This window comes from Podarcis raffonei, chromosome 13 (genome assembly GCF_027172205.1).
Source record: "Podarcis raffonei isolate rPodRaf1 chromosome 13, rPodRaf1.pri, whole genome shotgun sequence".
NCBI classification, from domain to species: domain Eukaryota; kingdom Metazoa; phylum Chordata; class Lepidosauria; order Squamata; family Lacertidae; genus Podarcis; species Podarcis raffonei.
In genome coordinates, this window is record NC_070614.1 from 52347449 (window position 1) to 52361878 (window position 14430).

At 42.8% G+C, this 14430-nt stretch overlaps 1 protein-coding gene across 1 annotated transcript in view; it reads left to right on the plus strand.

Moving 5' to 3' along the window:
• Positions 1-728: 728 nt before the first annotated feature.
• Positions 729-14430, plus strand: part of SLC2A4 (solute carrier family 2 member 4) — a 48081-nt gene continuing 34379 nt past the window's right edge. Inside the window, exon 1 of the mRNA XM_053360627.1 lies at positions 729-1179. Within this exon, the coding sequence (XP_053216602.1) occupies positions 1135-1179 (45 nt within the window). The 5' untranslated portion in view covers positions 729-1134. The remainder of the gene's footprint in view (positions 1180-14430) is intronic.

A 14430-nucleotide genomic window follows, 5' to 3' on the forward strand; every position in this document is an offset into this window, starting at 1 on the left:
CCATGCCAGCCAATGGGAGCGGGCGGGGCGGGGCGGGGGAGCGTGCTGCTTGCTTTGCCCCCTGCCCAGCCCAGCCCAGCCCTGGCCAAACTGCAGACCTGCCAGCCGCCCGGGAGCTCTTTCCACGAGGGTCTCGCCCAGTCCTCCTTCCTCGCGGCTTTCTCCTTCCCCTCTTCTCTACATCTCTCTCCTCCTCACCCCGATTTCCCTGCTCTTCGAAGACCCTCAACTTCCTTCCTTCTTTCTTTCTTTCTTTCTTTCTTTCTTTCTTTCTTTCTTTCTTTCTTTCTTTCTTGTTTCCCTCTTTGCCCGTCTCTCCTCCTTTTCTCCCCTGTCCTCTCTTTGTAATTATTCCTCTATCTCACAATTTCACCTTTCCTCTGCTTCCTTGACACTCCCTCTCTTTCCTCCCTTATTCTTTCTTTCCTTCCCTCCATCCGTTTGTCCTTCACTCTCTTTCCTCCCTTTCTTTCTTTCGTTCTCTTTCTTTCTTTCTTTCCTTCCCTCCATCCGCCTGTCCTTCACACCCTCTTTCCTTTTCTTTCCTTCCTTCTTTCCCTCCATCCGCCTGTCCTTCACTCCCTCTCTTTCCTCCCTTTCTTCTTTCTTTCTCTCTTTCTTTTTTTCTTCCTTCCTTCCTTCCTTCCTTCCTTCCCTCCCTCCATCCGCCTGTCCTTCACTCTCTCTCTTTCCTCCCTTTCTTTCTTTCTTTCTTTCCTTTCTTTTTCTTTCTTTCCTTCCCTCCATCCGTCCGTCCTTCCCTCCCTCTCTTCATTCTTCCTTCCCTTCATCCGTCTCTTATTCCATCAAACTTTCCCCTCTCTCTTTTTCACCTGTTTTTTTTTTCTCCCTCTCCACCTGTTCCCCCCTCTCTCTTTCTCTCCCTCTCTCCCTCCTTTCACCTGTTCCCCTCTTCCCTACTTTCCTCCCCTCAGAACAATTCTGGACTCCCCCCTTTTTCGTTTTCAATCCTTATTATCTCCACACCTCCAATCCCCGCCTTGACCTTGACTTTGGATTTAAACTTCTTTCCCCAAAGAAGAAGGGCCAGCCTTTAAGCGAAAGAGAAGACGACTCTCTGCGTCATCTTGAGCAGGATTTGAACTCGCCACAGCCCCGGGCGCCGCCGGAGAGATGCCAGCCGGTTTCCAGCAGATACGGAGAGAGGATGAGGACGAGGTAAATGTTGGGTTGGGGGGCTAGAGAAGAGAAGACAGTGGGTGGTGGGGTGCTGTGCGGGTGCTGAGACCCAAAGCTGAAGGAGACCCATAGATTTGGGAGCACATTTTGGGGGGTTGTTGCTTTTTCTGGGGTTCCTCAGAATATTCCATCGCCAACCAACGTATCTTTAAATGCCTCCGAGTTGTGGCTTGAAATTAGGACTTGGGTTTCACGCCGGATCATGCAAGCAACTATTTATACCCTCTTAGTTCAGGGTGTCCCTGTAACTGTGAAATGAGGGTCATGTTTACTCAGAGGTCAAGCCACGCTGTCTGCAGCGGGGCGTCTCCCCAAGTTGCTTTTCACCCAATTGCGGCTCTCAGACGCTTCCAGAATAGATGCTGACGCGTTCGTCGCAGCGGGTTGGTCTGGATGACCCTCAGGTGTCCCTTTCTGACTCCACAGCTCTGTAATTCTATGGCGAATGCTCCTCGCACAAACAAGTTCTTTGCAGTGTCCGGGGTTGATTTATCGCAATATCTGTTCAGCTTCCCCTTCCACCTCGTTCTGCTTTCGCCTGCCAATGACCTCCCTGCAAGGCGGACCTCTGAGTTGGGAAGAGAGAGAGTCTTAGTTTTCAGCCAGAGAGGCAGCAAAGGAATTGGGCCCTGATTTCACCTCTAGGGATTTTTGAGCTTCTGTATCATTCCACTGAAAACATTGCCTCTGAGCATGTGCAAAGTGCCTTTTGAGCCGAGCCTTGTTCTCCGCAGAATCACCACACCCAGTAGATGCAGAAGAATGACAGAGTTTGTGGGTTCAGGGAATGGATGAGCCCCATGGGAGAGAGGGCAGAACACAGGCCTCTTGCAAAGAACCCAAGGCGCTTTTCACGTTTTCAAAATGGTGGGTTTCTAGACCTCATGGAGTTTCGGGAATCGAGCCACCAAGCCGTGTTTGCTAGCTTGGTGTTTTTAAAGCTCAGTGGAGAAACCAGATACTTTTTATGGGACGTGTAATGGATTGTCTTCTTTGAGGCACACCCGTTGTGACAAATTGCAGCCTGGAAGGAATAAAAAAAAAATCGTAGAGTTGAAATGTACCCAAAGGTCGTCTAGTCCAACCCGCTGAAATGCAGGGATCCTGGGAATGCTTCCTTTTGTTTGGGGACAGTCTCCGCGCTTGGGTGCCACGTTGCAAGGAGCTGTGTCCGGCCCAGCTCCTTCCAAGTGGATTTCATTTTGCATGCTCAGGGTCTGAGTGCGAATCGTGCCCGTTTGCCAACACAGGCCGGATCCCTTGATCGCGAGGAGGGAGCGCAAAAAGCTGTGTTATACTACTCCAGACCGGCACTCTGATTCCTTGCAAAAGGCGTTGAGAGGGGTTGTTTAGCTGCGAATCCCAAATCCAGGGGGCTGGACTGGATGTCCTTAAGGGAGCCCCTTCCAACTCCACCATTCTGTGATTCTTTGAGATACTCCCTCTGAGAATACAGACCTCGTGGCTCCAAGGCTCTACCTTCTTCTAATGCTATCCGAATCAATGCCATGGCTATGTCTCGCGGCAGCGAGCGCCGCAGCTGAGCTATGCGCTGCGTGTAGCTTGGCTCGCTTACGCGAGTAATGCAGGGACACAAAAAAGCTGTTGTGCACTGAGTTGGATCCCGGATCCATCTGTCTCAGTGTTGCCTGGTAGCAATTCTCCAGGGTTTGGGGCAGGGGATAGTGCCAGATGCTCTGTCACTGTGCTGTGGTCAGACCCGCTGAAAATAAAAGCAAGATTTATTTATTTTTAGCAATAATATTTATTAGTTTTCAATAGACATAATAGAAAGGATATACAACCACACAACAACATAGCAACAACAACAACAGTATAGAAATTTAAAAAAACAAAAAAGAATAACAGACTTGACATACCTAAACAGAAAAAAATAAAAGTAAAAAATAATTTAAAAAAAATCAGTTAATTAATTAAAATCCATTTTCATAAACATTTTAGTTGACTTCCTCTAATCTCCTCCATCTGAATTTCCTCTTAAATTGAATGTAGCAGTTTCCAATATCATTATTTCATAAAACAATAATACAGTCGTATTCCACTTTCTTTACCTTTCTTATAGTGCGTTTTCTTATTTATACTTATAAATCTAATTTTGTCCTAGGCCTAGCTGGTTCTTTCAAGTGGTTACATACCTTTAATGTTAGAATATTTATTCAAATAGTCTTTGAATTTCTTCCAAGATTCTAGTCCTCATATTTCTGCGTGAAAGGCTTGAAGGTCGATAGGAATTCAGGCAGTTGATATTCCTGTTGTCCCTGAAAGCCCTGCGGCTCCCTCTCTGCCCCACGTTATCTCATCTATTCCCCCAGCTCTGCAGGAATCTTTTTGCCCTGTGTGGGATTCGAACCCACAACCCGAGATTCAGAATCTACCGACTGAGCTATTTTCGTCTATCGTTCCTTTGACTTTCCAGACTTTTTTTGCTATTTCCCCAGGGCTTGGTTTATTGTTTTGCCTTTTTCTCGTCAACCATCCTGACCTTTTTTAACCATCCAGGGTTGTATTCATTTTAATAAATGCATGCATTTGTGTATGCAAACGATGCATTATTTGCATAATTAAAACCGTTCCCAAACGGCTGGATTTCTGCAGCGTTCTCCCCCATGCTTGCCCAATTATGCCGTTCTGCTGAGAGAAACGCCATCAAGCCACCGCGGTAATTATAATCCCCGAACCAACCTGAGTAGCTATTTAGGAATTTTAATTACTGTGGGCGTTCTTATGGGAGGTGGCGCGACCGAACCCATCCCTAATGTTACATTTTCTGCTGGAATTCTTAGGTCAAGCCGCAACACACCCTCAGCTCGCCTGCGTTACTAACTTGCAAAAACGTGACCTTCAAACGACCCTGTGGTCTTGCGCCCATTTTGCAGATACAAGGATTGAGGCTCAGAGAGAGACAGAGAGACTTGCCTTAGGTTGTGCAGGCTCAAACACTTTTTCCCCTTCTAAGCCAGGTGCCATTGGTGTGCAGGACTAGAGACCAAAACAGGCAGGAGTGTATAAATATTACCTTTATACCTTTACTTTTAAAAGACAACTGAAGGCAGCCCTGTTTAGGGAAGTTTTTAAATATTATTTTTAATATTCTGTTGGGAGCTGCCCAGAGTGACTGGGGAAACCCAGCCAGATGGGTAGGGTATAAATAATAATTTATTATTATTATTATTATTATTATTATTCAGTTCCCTGCATTCTATCCTCCATCCAGGATGCACGATCAGACCTCAAGGGCACATCTCAGCTGTGACCGATTAATAATAATAATAATAATAATAATAATAATAATAATATTTTATTTGTATCCTGCCCTCCCCGGCCAAAGCCGGGCTACTAACGATAGGTAAAAATAGCACAGTGTCCATAATATGGCACAATTAATTAAAATACATTCTAATCATAATATTGGTAAATACAGGGAGGTGTTAACCGGAGAATATAAGCAGCGACACGGGTTCAACTTGGGACTTATAAGGAGAACGGGGAGCTGGTTTTGGAAACGGTTATCAATTGATTTGGCTGTGATTTGTGATAACTTGGAAAATCAATAGAAGCAATTGGCAAAAAATGGAGTGTGTTTTCTGCTTTGGGCTGGATGACCTTGCAGGGTCCCTTGCAAGCGTACAGATCTATGATTCTGTCACCCCAGCCTGGAGAAAAACATTAAAGGGACTTAGGGTTTGGGTGAGATGTTTGCAGGAAAGTGTGTCGCCTTGGGACAGTCTTGAGGGCCGTTAGAAATTTTGGGAGGGTTGAAGTTGAGGGTTTCCGTCCTTGCGACGCTGATGCAGACAACAAACAGTGCCCCATATCTATCTATCTATCTTTCTTTCTTTCTTTCTTTCTCTCTCTCTCTCTCTCTCTTTCTTTCTTTCTCTCTCTCTCTCTCTCTCTCTTTTTCTTTCTTTCTTTCTCTCTTTCTTTCTTTCTTTCTTTCTCTCTCTCTCTCTCTTTCTTTCTTTCTTTCTTTCTTTCTCTCTCTCTTTCTTTCTCTCTCTCTCTCTCTCTCTCTCTTTCTTTCTTTCTCTCTTTCTTTCTTTCTTTCTTTCTTTCTTTCTTTCTTTCTCTCTCTTTCTTTCTCTCTCTCTCTCTCTCTCTCTCTCTCTTTCTTTCTTTCTTTCCTCTGTAAATATTTTTTATTGATCAATTTCCACCATATAATCACATACATTATTATTTTTCCCTCCCCCGCCCCAGGACTTCCCTCAGCTTCTCTCCCTGATTTCTCTTCACATACTTTCTCTGCATATTATAAAATTGTACATATCCTTACATATCCATCCATCATGTTATTAACCAATAAATGTGTGTATGCTTATTCAAAACTTGCCAAGGAGTCCAGCTCATTTTGTTGTCTTTTCAAATAGTTTGTAAAAAGTTCCCATTATCCTTATCTTGCAATTTGTAAGTCAGTTTGGCCAATTCTGCATAATTCATCCATTTTTCTTGCCACTGTTCTTTCATTGGGGTTTCCTCGTTCTTCCATCCTTGTGTTATCAAGACTCTTGCCGCTGTTGTAGCATACATAAATAAATTCTTTGTTTTCCTCGGCAGGTCTTGTGCTACAATCCCTAACAGGAATGCTTCTGGTTTTTCCCCACAAATGTCATTTTAAACATTTTTTTCAATTCATTGTATATCATTTCCTAATTTTTTAAAACTTCTCTACACTCCCACCACATATGATAAAAAGTCCCTTCTTTTTCTTTACATTTCCAACAAATGTTTGAGCTGGTTTTGTACATTTTTGCTATCTTTCTTTCTTTTTTAATACCTTTATTATACATCAATAAACATCAGTTGGCATATACCTTCTAACTTACACTATTTAACTTCGACAATATATATAATACAAACAGGACACACAACACACATTACAACATAAACGCACCTTAAACACTAACTTCTGAATCTTCTCATTTTACCATTTAACATTTTGTTAATCTGTACACAGTTCATTTTTATTAATTTTTTATTTTTTTAGCTTTCCCATTTTAAATTTTTTTTTAGCTTTCCCATTTCTTATCAAGAAAATTCTGTTATGTCCTCTCTTTATATTTCAAGATTTGTTTGCCAGGAGCTTACCATGATCACAATAATTTTTAAGGTATTCTTTAAATATTATCCAATCTTTATTAACTTTCTGAACTAAATTTCCTTTTAATCTCCCTGTCATCCTTGCAAGTTATAAATAACTAATGTTATCAGTTCTTTTCCAGTTCTTTACTATTAAAATCCTAGCCGCTGTGGTTGCGTACATCAAAAGAGGTCTAAGATTTTTCTTAATTTCGATGGACATAATTCCTAATAAGAAGGCCTCAGGTTTTTTGTGTGAATGAGAATTTGAATATCTTTTTAAGTTCTTTATATATGGCATTCCAAATTTCTTGCAATCAGCGCCCCATATGTAGTCCCTTTTCAATAGGCTGTTTGGGCCCAGAATGGGTCACATCTGCGCAGGGTGGATAAAAATCCATGATTAAAATAAAAATAAAATTTAAAAAATCAGATTTTAAAAATTTTAAATCAGATTTTTAAAAGAAAATGCTTTTGGAGGAAAAATCGTTCTAAAGATAGTTTTCTATTTAAGTTACATTATAGCCCAAAGGCTATTCATCAGGAAATAAGGATTTGTTTAAAGTTTTTTCATGTGTGCTAAAAATCAGTCTAAGTTGTTATTTTTTTAAAAAAAAATGTTTAACCACATCAGTTAACAAACATGGATACGTATGCTACAACGTTATTGTTTAAGTTAAATAAATTGTTTAAATTGTTATTAAGGAAATGATTGTTTTTCTCCTTCCGATAAACCACAGCAGAAAAGTTGTCCAAATATAAAGAGTTAAATTATCAAACCTCGCAATAATTTCATAATTACCTGTCAATGTATTTCTAATAGTAGAACCAAATCAGTAATTTCTGATACAACTGTAAAAAACTACTCTGAAGATTTATTATTCCGAAAATGAAACTTTCATCTGGTTGGTAAATATTCAGATTATACCAGCAAGAATGTTATAAAAAAGAAGATTTAAATTGGGTTTTACTGACTCGTGATTTAAATCGTGATTAAAATTGATTTGATTTAAATCAGAGCCATCCTGCAGCTGCAGAACTCTGCACGCTCTCTTGCGCAGAACGTCCCACAATTCTCCGTCATTCTGATGCATGTGCAAAGCAGAACTACCTTCTGTGACATCACGGAAAGCACACGCGTGTGGCGAGCGTGGCCTGGAGCTGCATTGCTAAATTCAAATTTTGTGGCTGTGCAATGGTTGCATCGCATCCAGCAATTGGCATTTTGCTACCTAGCAGGGAGACAGGATCGCATCCGAGTCGCCTCTGTCATTTAGCTCATGCGCAAACAAGCGCACTTCGCACCGATCTTTCACCGCGCGTGCGCCTCACCTGCGTTATTCAGAGCGCACAGAAATCCTGCACTATTTAGCCTTGCCATATTGGCATCCTGGAACATTTTTGTGTGTGGCTCAGCTCCTGCTTATAAACATCACTTTTATTTATTAAATTGCAGAACGGTTTGCAGTATAAAAAGACAAAAAATGCTTAACAAAGTAAAAAACTAAAGCAACACACCCAAAACGGTTTAAATGGCCATAGATTTAATTAGCCAAAGGCCTGGAGAAGAGGAATATTTTTGCCTGTATATTGAAGGCACCAGGCGAACCTTCCTGGGGAGAGTGTCCTGCAGACGGGGGAGCCACCACAGACAAGGCCCTGTTCTTGCGTCGCCACCCTCCGGACATGGAGGACGCACACAAAGGAGGTCCTTGTGTGATGATCGCAGGGTCCCGGTTGGCTTATATGGGGAGAGGCGGTCCTGAGCCGTTTAAGGCTTGATAGACAGGGCCAGATTTAGGTTGGATGAGGCCCTAAGCTACAGAAGGTAATGGGGCCCTTTCTATGTCCAGCTGTCCTTTGTCAACAACAAATTGTCCCGTTTTTTGTGTGTTGAATATGTGCTATATGGTCATTTATAGACCTAATAGGTCCATACACAACACAGAACACTGTATGTAGGTTTTATTTTATTTGGTTTTTTTATCTTATATTTTGGAAATGTACATCCAGGTCTCTAAAGCCATATGCACATAACAAAATATGTATTTTATCAAAGTAAATGTTGAACTGAAATACAATTAAGAAGAAGTCTTTTAATAGGGAAATGCAACTGAGAAGAAGTATGTTAGTGAAATAATTATTCAGCTCTAACTTAAAATGATTTTTTATTCATAACAAAATAATGCAAACACATTGGCATTTGGCAAGAACAAAAGTTCCTTTAGAAACACAGTTTGCAAAGACTCATAATCTAGTCTTGGGAAACTTGCTATAACATGAAATAATAATAGGTGTAAATATATGATGCAAACTACTAATAATTAGAAATAGCAGAATGTAGGCACCCTATATATAGAAATGAGCAAACCAGGGATATTTTAGGAGCAGGCTAGCAGGCCTTACATCACAGGAGACTACACAACACAAAACACTGTTGCTGTAGGCAGGTTTTATTTCATTTGCTTTTTATCTTATATTTTGGAAATGTACATCCACGTTTTCTTTCCTTTTATTTTTTTGGGGCCCCAAGAGAGTGGGGCCCTAAGCTATAGCTTGTTTAGCTTATATGGTGGACGCTCAGGTTGTGAACGTGATCCGTGCGGGAAGCACATTCGCAGCCCGCAGCGTCCGCAACCCACAGCAACATATCTGCGCGTGCGCAGGTTGCGATTCGGTGCTTCTGTGCATGCGCAAAGCGCAATTTAGCGCTTCTGGGCATGCGCAAGCGCCGAAACCCGGAAGTAACCTGTTTCAGTACTTCCGGGTTCGGAGCGGTGCGCGACCCGAAATCGCGCAACCCAAAGCACCTGTAACCTGTGGTATGACTGTACGTAAATCGGGCATTGTTGATAGGTCAAAAGCAGAAACTAATCGGCAGCCAGTGTCATCGGGCCAGGATTGGCGTTATAATGCTCAAACCGTTTTGCTCCGGCGCATAAATGGGCTGCTGAATTCTGCACCAGCTGAACTGTATTCAGAGCATAGCTGTCAACTTACAGATTTGAAAATCAGGGATCAGCAGCCAAAATAAGGGATTTTCCGGGCACAGGTATGTTCAACTTCTGAGCCCTTCCGAGCCAAAGGCAGAAAGCCCAGCCAGCAGCCAAACGAAGCCTCATCAATAAGGGACAGCAGCGGGACATGGCGCTGGGATAAGGGACTGTCCCGCCAAATAAGGGGCGCTTGACAGCTATGATTCAGAGGCAGCCCTGCATAGAATGCATTGCAGTAATCTAACCTAAAGGTTACCAGAGCATAGACAACAGAAGTGAGGTTTCCATCAATACAGGCTTATGCCCTTATGTTTATTTTGGATTTTCCTTTTGACTGGGAGAGCATCCATTTCTCAGATGAGATTCCACCAGGCTAAAGAGTCTCTGATCTGGAAGCTTTGGGTCCCTAAACCTGCTCCTGTAGGGCGATGCTGAGCTTTACTTGCTGGTGAGAGACATTCGCCCACTCTGCACATGCTCAGAGGAACCATCTATTTTTTTAAAAAAAATCATTTCTTGCATTTCTACCCCGCCTTTTTTCTCCAAGGAGCGCAAAGCGGTTTGCACGTTTCTCCTCCTGCTCCTCATTTAAACCCCACAACGACCTTGCGAGGTAGTTTAGCCTGAGTAAAGGCAGTGACTGGCCCAAGGCCAGTGAATTTTGTGGTTCAGGGGACTTGAACCCGGGTCCCGCCCAGGTCTCAGGCCAAAAAGTAGACCTGAGTTAGGCATGTCCGTTAATGTCCATTAATTTCAATTAATGGTTCCCTCAGCACAGAATTCACCATAATTAAACATGACAAGTAAATATTGGGTTGTGACTGCCGGCAAATTGTAGACTCAACCACTTTCCTTCCTTCCTTCCTTCCTTCCTTCCTTCCTTCCTTCCTTCTTTCCTTCCTTTCTCTCTCTCTCTTTTTAAAAAAACATTAATTTTATTTCACTTAATAATACGCATGAACATACAACACAAAGCATTAGGTTCAAAAATCAAAACTATATTATTATTATTATTATTATTATTATTATTATTATTATTATTATTTCCCTTTAATTCTATACACAGAGATTGATATTAAATCCTTAATGAATCACTTTACATAGACAAAGATATAAATATTTAGCTTTTATAAGATCGGCATAAATACAATCAAATATTTGCCACGAAAAGGTGTAAGATAATTAAGCTTTTAGCAAATAATTCCAGATTATCCTCCTCGCTCTCATTTTTTGCAAAGCTTTTGGTTGTTGTTGCTGTTTTTCTAAAAAAAATCATTTTATAATGTATATAGAAGGGCTATAACAAAAGATGGAAATTAAAAGCTGGAAAACCAAAACTATAAAATAGGCATGAGTACAGTTGCATGTGGGTTAAGATAACAAAACCCAAGTGAAGAATATCTGATTATCAACCAGATTAAGTTACTGGGGCAGTGCGGCATAGTGGTTAGAGCGTCTTCCTAGGACCTGGATGAGACCAGGGTTCAAATCACCCTGAAGCTCACTGGGTGACCTTGAGCCCAGTCAGCCTGACCTCCCTCGCAGGGTTGTTGTGGAGGTTAAATGAGAAAGAGCCAGAATAGAGCCCCATAGAAGACTTCGAGCTCCTTGCAGAAAACACCTGGATATAAATGCAATTTTTAATGATAGCAATATAATACAACTGACCTTTTGCTGCCTCTTTTCGAAATCACTGTGGCTTTTTTCTTCCTGCCTTAGCTTAGCTGGTAGTGCTTTGCCTACTCGGAAGTAAGCCCCACTGAATCCCAAGCGAGCTTGCTCCCAGGGTAACTGGGCGGGGGGGCATACTCTGCAAGCAACGCGGAGCTTTTGCAGTGGGGATCGGAGCCGATTGCCAGCAGTCTGCAAACCCTCCAAGTGCCCCTATTTTCCCGGGACAGTCCCGGATCAACAGAAGAAGGGCCCGATTCAGGTCCGACGAGACCCTAAGCTCCTGAAGGCAATGGGGCCCTTTCTATGTCCAGCTGTCCTTTGTCAACAACAAATTGTTGCTGTTTTTTGTGTGTTGAATATATGCTCTATGGTCATTTATGGACCTCGTAGGTCCATACACAACACAAAACACTGTATGTCGGTTTTATTTTATTTGTCTTTTATATTTTGGAAATGTACATCCAGGTTTTTTCCCCCCCCTTTAATTTTTTTGGGGGTCCCCAAGAGAGTGGGGCCCTAAACTAGAGCTTGTTTAGTTTACACATAAATCCTGCAACAGGACAGACGCCATCCCCATTTCTGATTTGATCCTGCAATGTCCCGCTTGCCCTTTCGGACGTCCCTGTTCCCATCGGAAAAACATTGGGACTTCTTTAAAAAAGCACTTTGCAAACGCCATTCTTCCAGGCCTGGAGGCAGGAATGAACCTCTGCTACTGGAGAGAGAGAGGGAAAAAAGCCATATTTGGCTGCTTCCATCCAGATCAGGCCTGTCTCCCATTACGCTGAGTAATGGAGGCAAAGGCGCATGTCTCTGTCTATTCCCCTCTGGCCCTTTAAAAAAAAAATTAAATTAAATTACACTTGCCTTGCCCAGCAGGCGAACAGGTGCTGGCTGCCAGGCCGCCTGCTGATTGACAGGGTGCAGAGGTTGTCAAGGCAGCCGCAGAGGCCCCCACCCCCTTCCTATTTCGGGAAGGGGGCAGTGAGAAGCCTGGGTGGCTTGAAAATAAATAAATATGGATGTACCGTGCCATATTAGAGGCAAAAAATCTTGTTTTCATGAATTGGAAGAGCGGCAAAAAGATCCCACTGAGCACATGGATTGACAATATGGACAGACTAGCTGCATACGAACAAATTGCATATCAAGAATGGATAAATATGAAGAAATTTGGAAGGAATACTTAAGCGATAAGGCATAAAAATGGTGGGAAGTCGGGGGAGGAGAGAGGTGAGGAAATAATGTTAAAAGGGCGTAGTTATAGTTATATCAGTACTCAACTCTGAATTGTTAAATTGTATTCTTTTCTCCCCCCCCCCCCCAAATTATTGGTTTTCCCAATATTATAAACAAACACATAAGACAAACAAACATAAATCATAACCTTGTTGAAAATTACACTTATTAACTTTGTTAAGTGACTTCCTCGCTTGGTTGAATTTCATTGCATGTCCTTTTAACGGTTTCCCAAGTCACCATTCTTATCAAATTTAACTTAAACACTAACATCCTTAAATCTTCACTTTATGAAATCAAACCTATTAATTCATCACTTAACATAAATAAAACCCTGAGCCAATTAAGTATCTGAAAGCTGTTTTCAGTTCATTTAACTTAACATATTTAACTAAGTAATCGTTAAATTTAAATTGTATTCTTGGTGTTACTGTGGTTTTTGTTGCATGTGGTTTTTGTGGTTGCTGTTGGTATTAAAAAAAAAGAGTAAATAAATAATAATAAAAAAGCAGACCCAGTTTCCCAACCTGAACTTCAGAGCCTGTCAAAGATGTTGCTGTCAAAAAAATTTTTTTTGGGGGGGAGAAGAGGATGGTGGGGGACACACACACAAGGACATTGGGGGGGTCCTGCGCGTGCGAGTAACTGGACCCTCTCCCACACGGTGACATGCCCGTCACCTGCCACTCAAATGCATCGCGTGTCGTCCCCCCCCCCCACAAACAGAGGATGAAATCCTAGCCTGCCTTGGAAACTTTCCCATCTCAGAGCTGGAAACTGGCAGGTGAAACCTTGGTTTCCCCAGAGACTTGGGAAAGGGATTGAATGTTGAGGAGGTGGGGCGGCAGCGAGGCCAAATTCAGAGGAGATATTAAAAGAAGGGGGGAGATTGCAGGCCTTCTGGGGGGGTTGGTCTCCAGAGCAAGTCGGGCGTCCGATAAACGGAAATTATTACCGCGGATTTCTATTCCCGGAGGGCAGTCTCTTGGGATGGAATGGATCCTTCTCTCACACAGGTAAGAAGGGTCTAATAATAATAATAATAATAATAATAATAATAATAATAATAATTTGAATCCTTCCACCCTTTGGAACTCCCTGATTGACACCCACCAGCGCCTTCGCTGGATTCTTTTTGACGCCCCCCTGTAAACATCTTTGTTTAGACAAGCCTACCCAGGCTAATAATAATAATAATAATAATAATAATAATACATTTTATTTATACCCCGGCCTCCCCAGCCAAGACCGGGCTCAAGGCAGCTAACACCAGCTATAAAAACAATTGATTAAAATACAACTTAAAAACAAGATTATAGTGCAACATTAAAATGCAGCCTCATTTCAGTAGAAACTTGGTTATAGAAAGTTGGTTTTAATCTGTCTTCTTCTTCTCCTTATCCGTAGATCTCAGGGCCGTTCACAACCTTTTAGTACGTTTCAAAGGATCATAAACGCCCCCCCCCCCTTCTGTAAACCACTTGGAGCTTTTTCCGTTTTAACAATTGGGCGGTGCCTAATTTTTAGGAAATAAATAACGACGTGTTCTGTTTCCCCTACCTACCCATCCCAAATGACCTTGAACGACCCTGCGTAACTCCATAAGGAGAGCCTGGCTGCCTGATCATGCCAAAGGCTTTTTTTGCATTCCTAGACTTGCAGAACTGTAGAGACCTCAGGGACATCCCAGAGGTCATCCAGCTCAACCCCCGGCGACGCAGGAATATGCAGGTGTCCCTTACGGGGCTCGAACCTGCAACCTTGGCGTTATCAGCGAGAGCTAAATGGAGCCCCCATGTCCGGGCGCAGTCGACCTTTGAACCCTGGCAGCTCAGGAGGTAAAGTAAAGGTAAAGGGACCCCTGACCATTAGGTCCAATTGTGGCCGACTCTGGGGTTGCGGCGCTCATCTTGCTCTACTGGCCAAGGGAGCCGGCGTACAGCTTCCGGGTCATGTGGCCAGCAGGACTGAGCCGCTTCTGGCGAACCAGAGCAGCGCACGGAAACGCCGTTTACCTTCCCACCAGAGCGGTACCTATTTATCTACTTGCACTGGTGTGCTTTCAAACTGCTAGGTTGGCAGGAGCAGGGACCGAGCAACGGGAGCTCACTCTGTCATGGGGATTCGAACCGCCGACCTGATCAGCAAGTCGTAGGCTCTGTGGTTTAACCCACAGCGCCACCTGCGTCCCGGCAGCTCAGGAGGAGGACAGTAAATGACA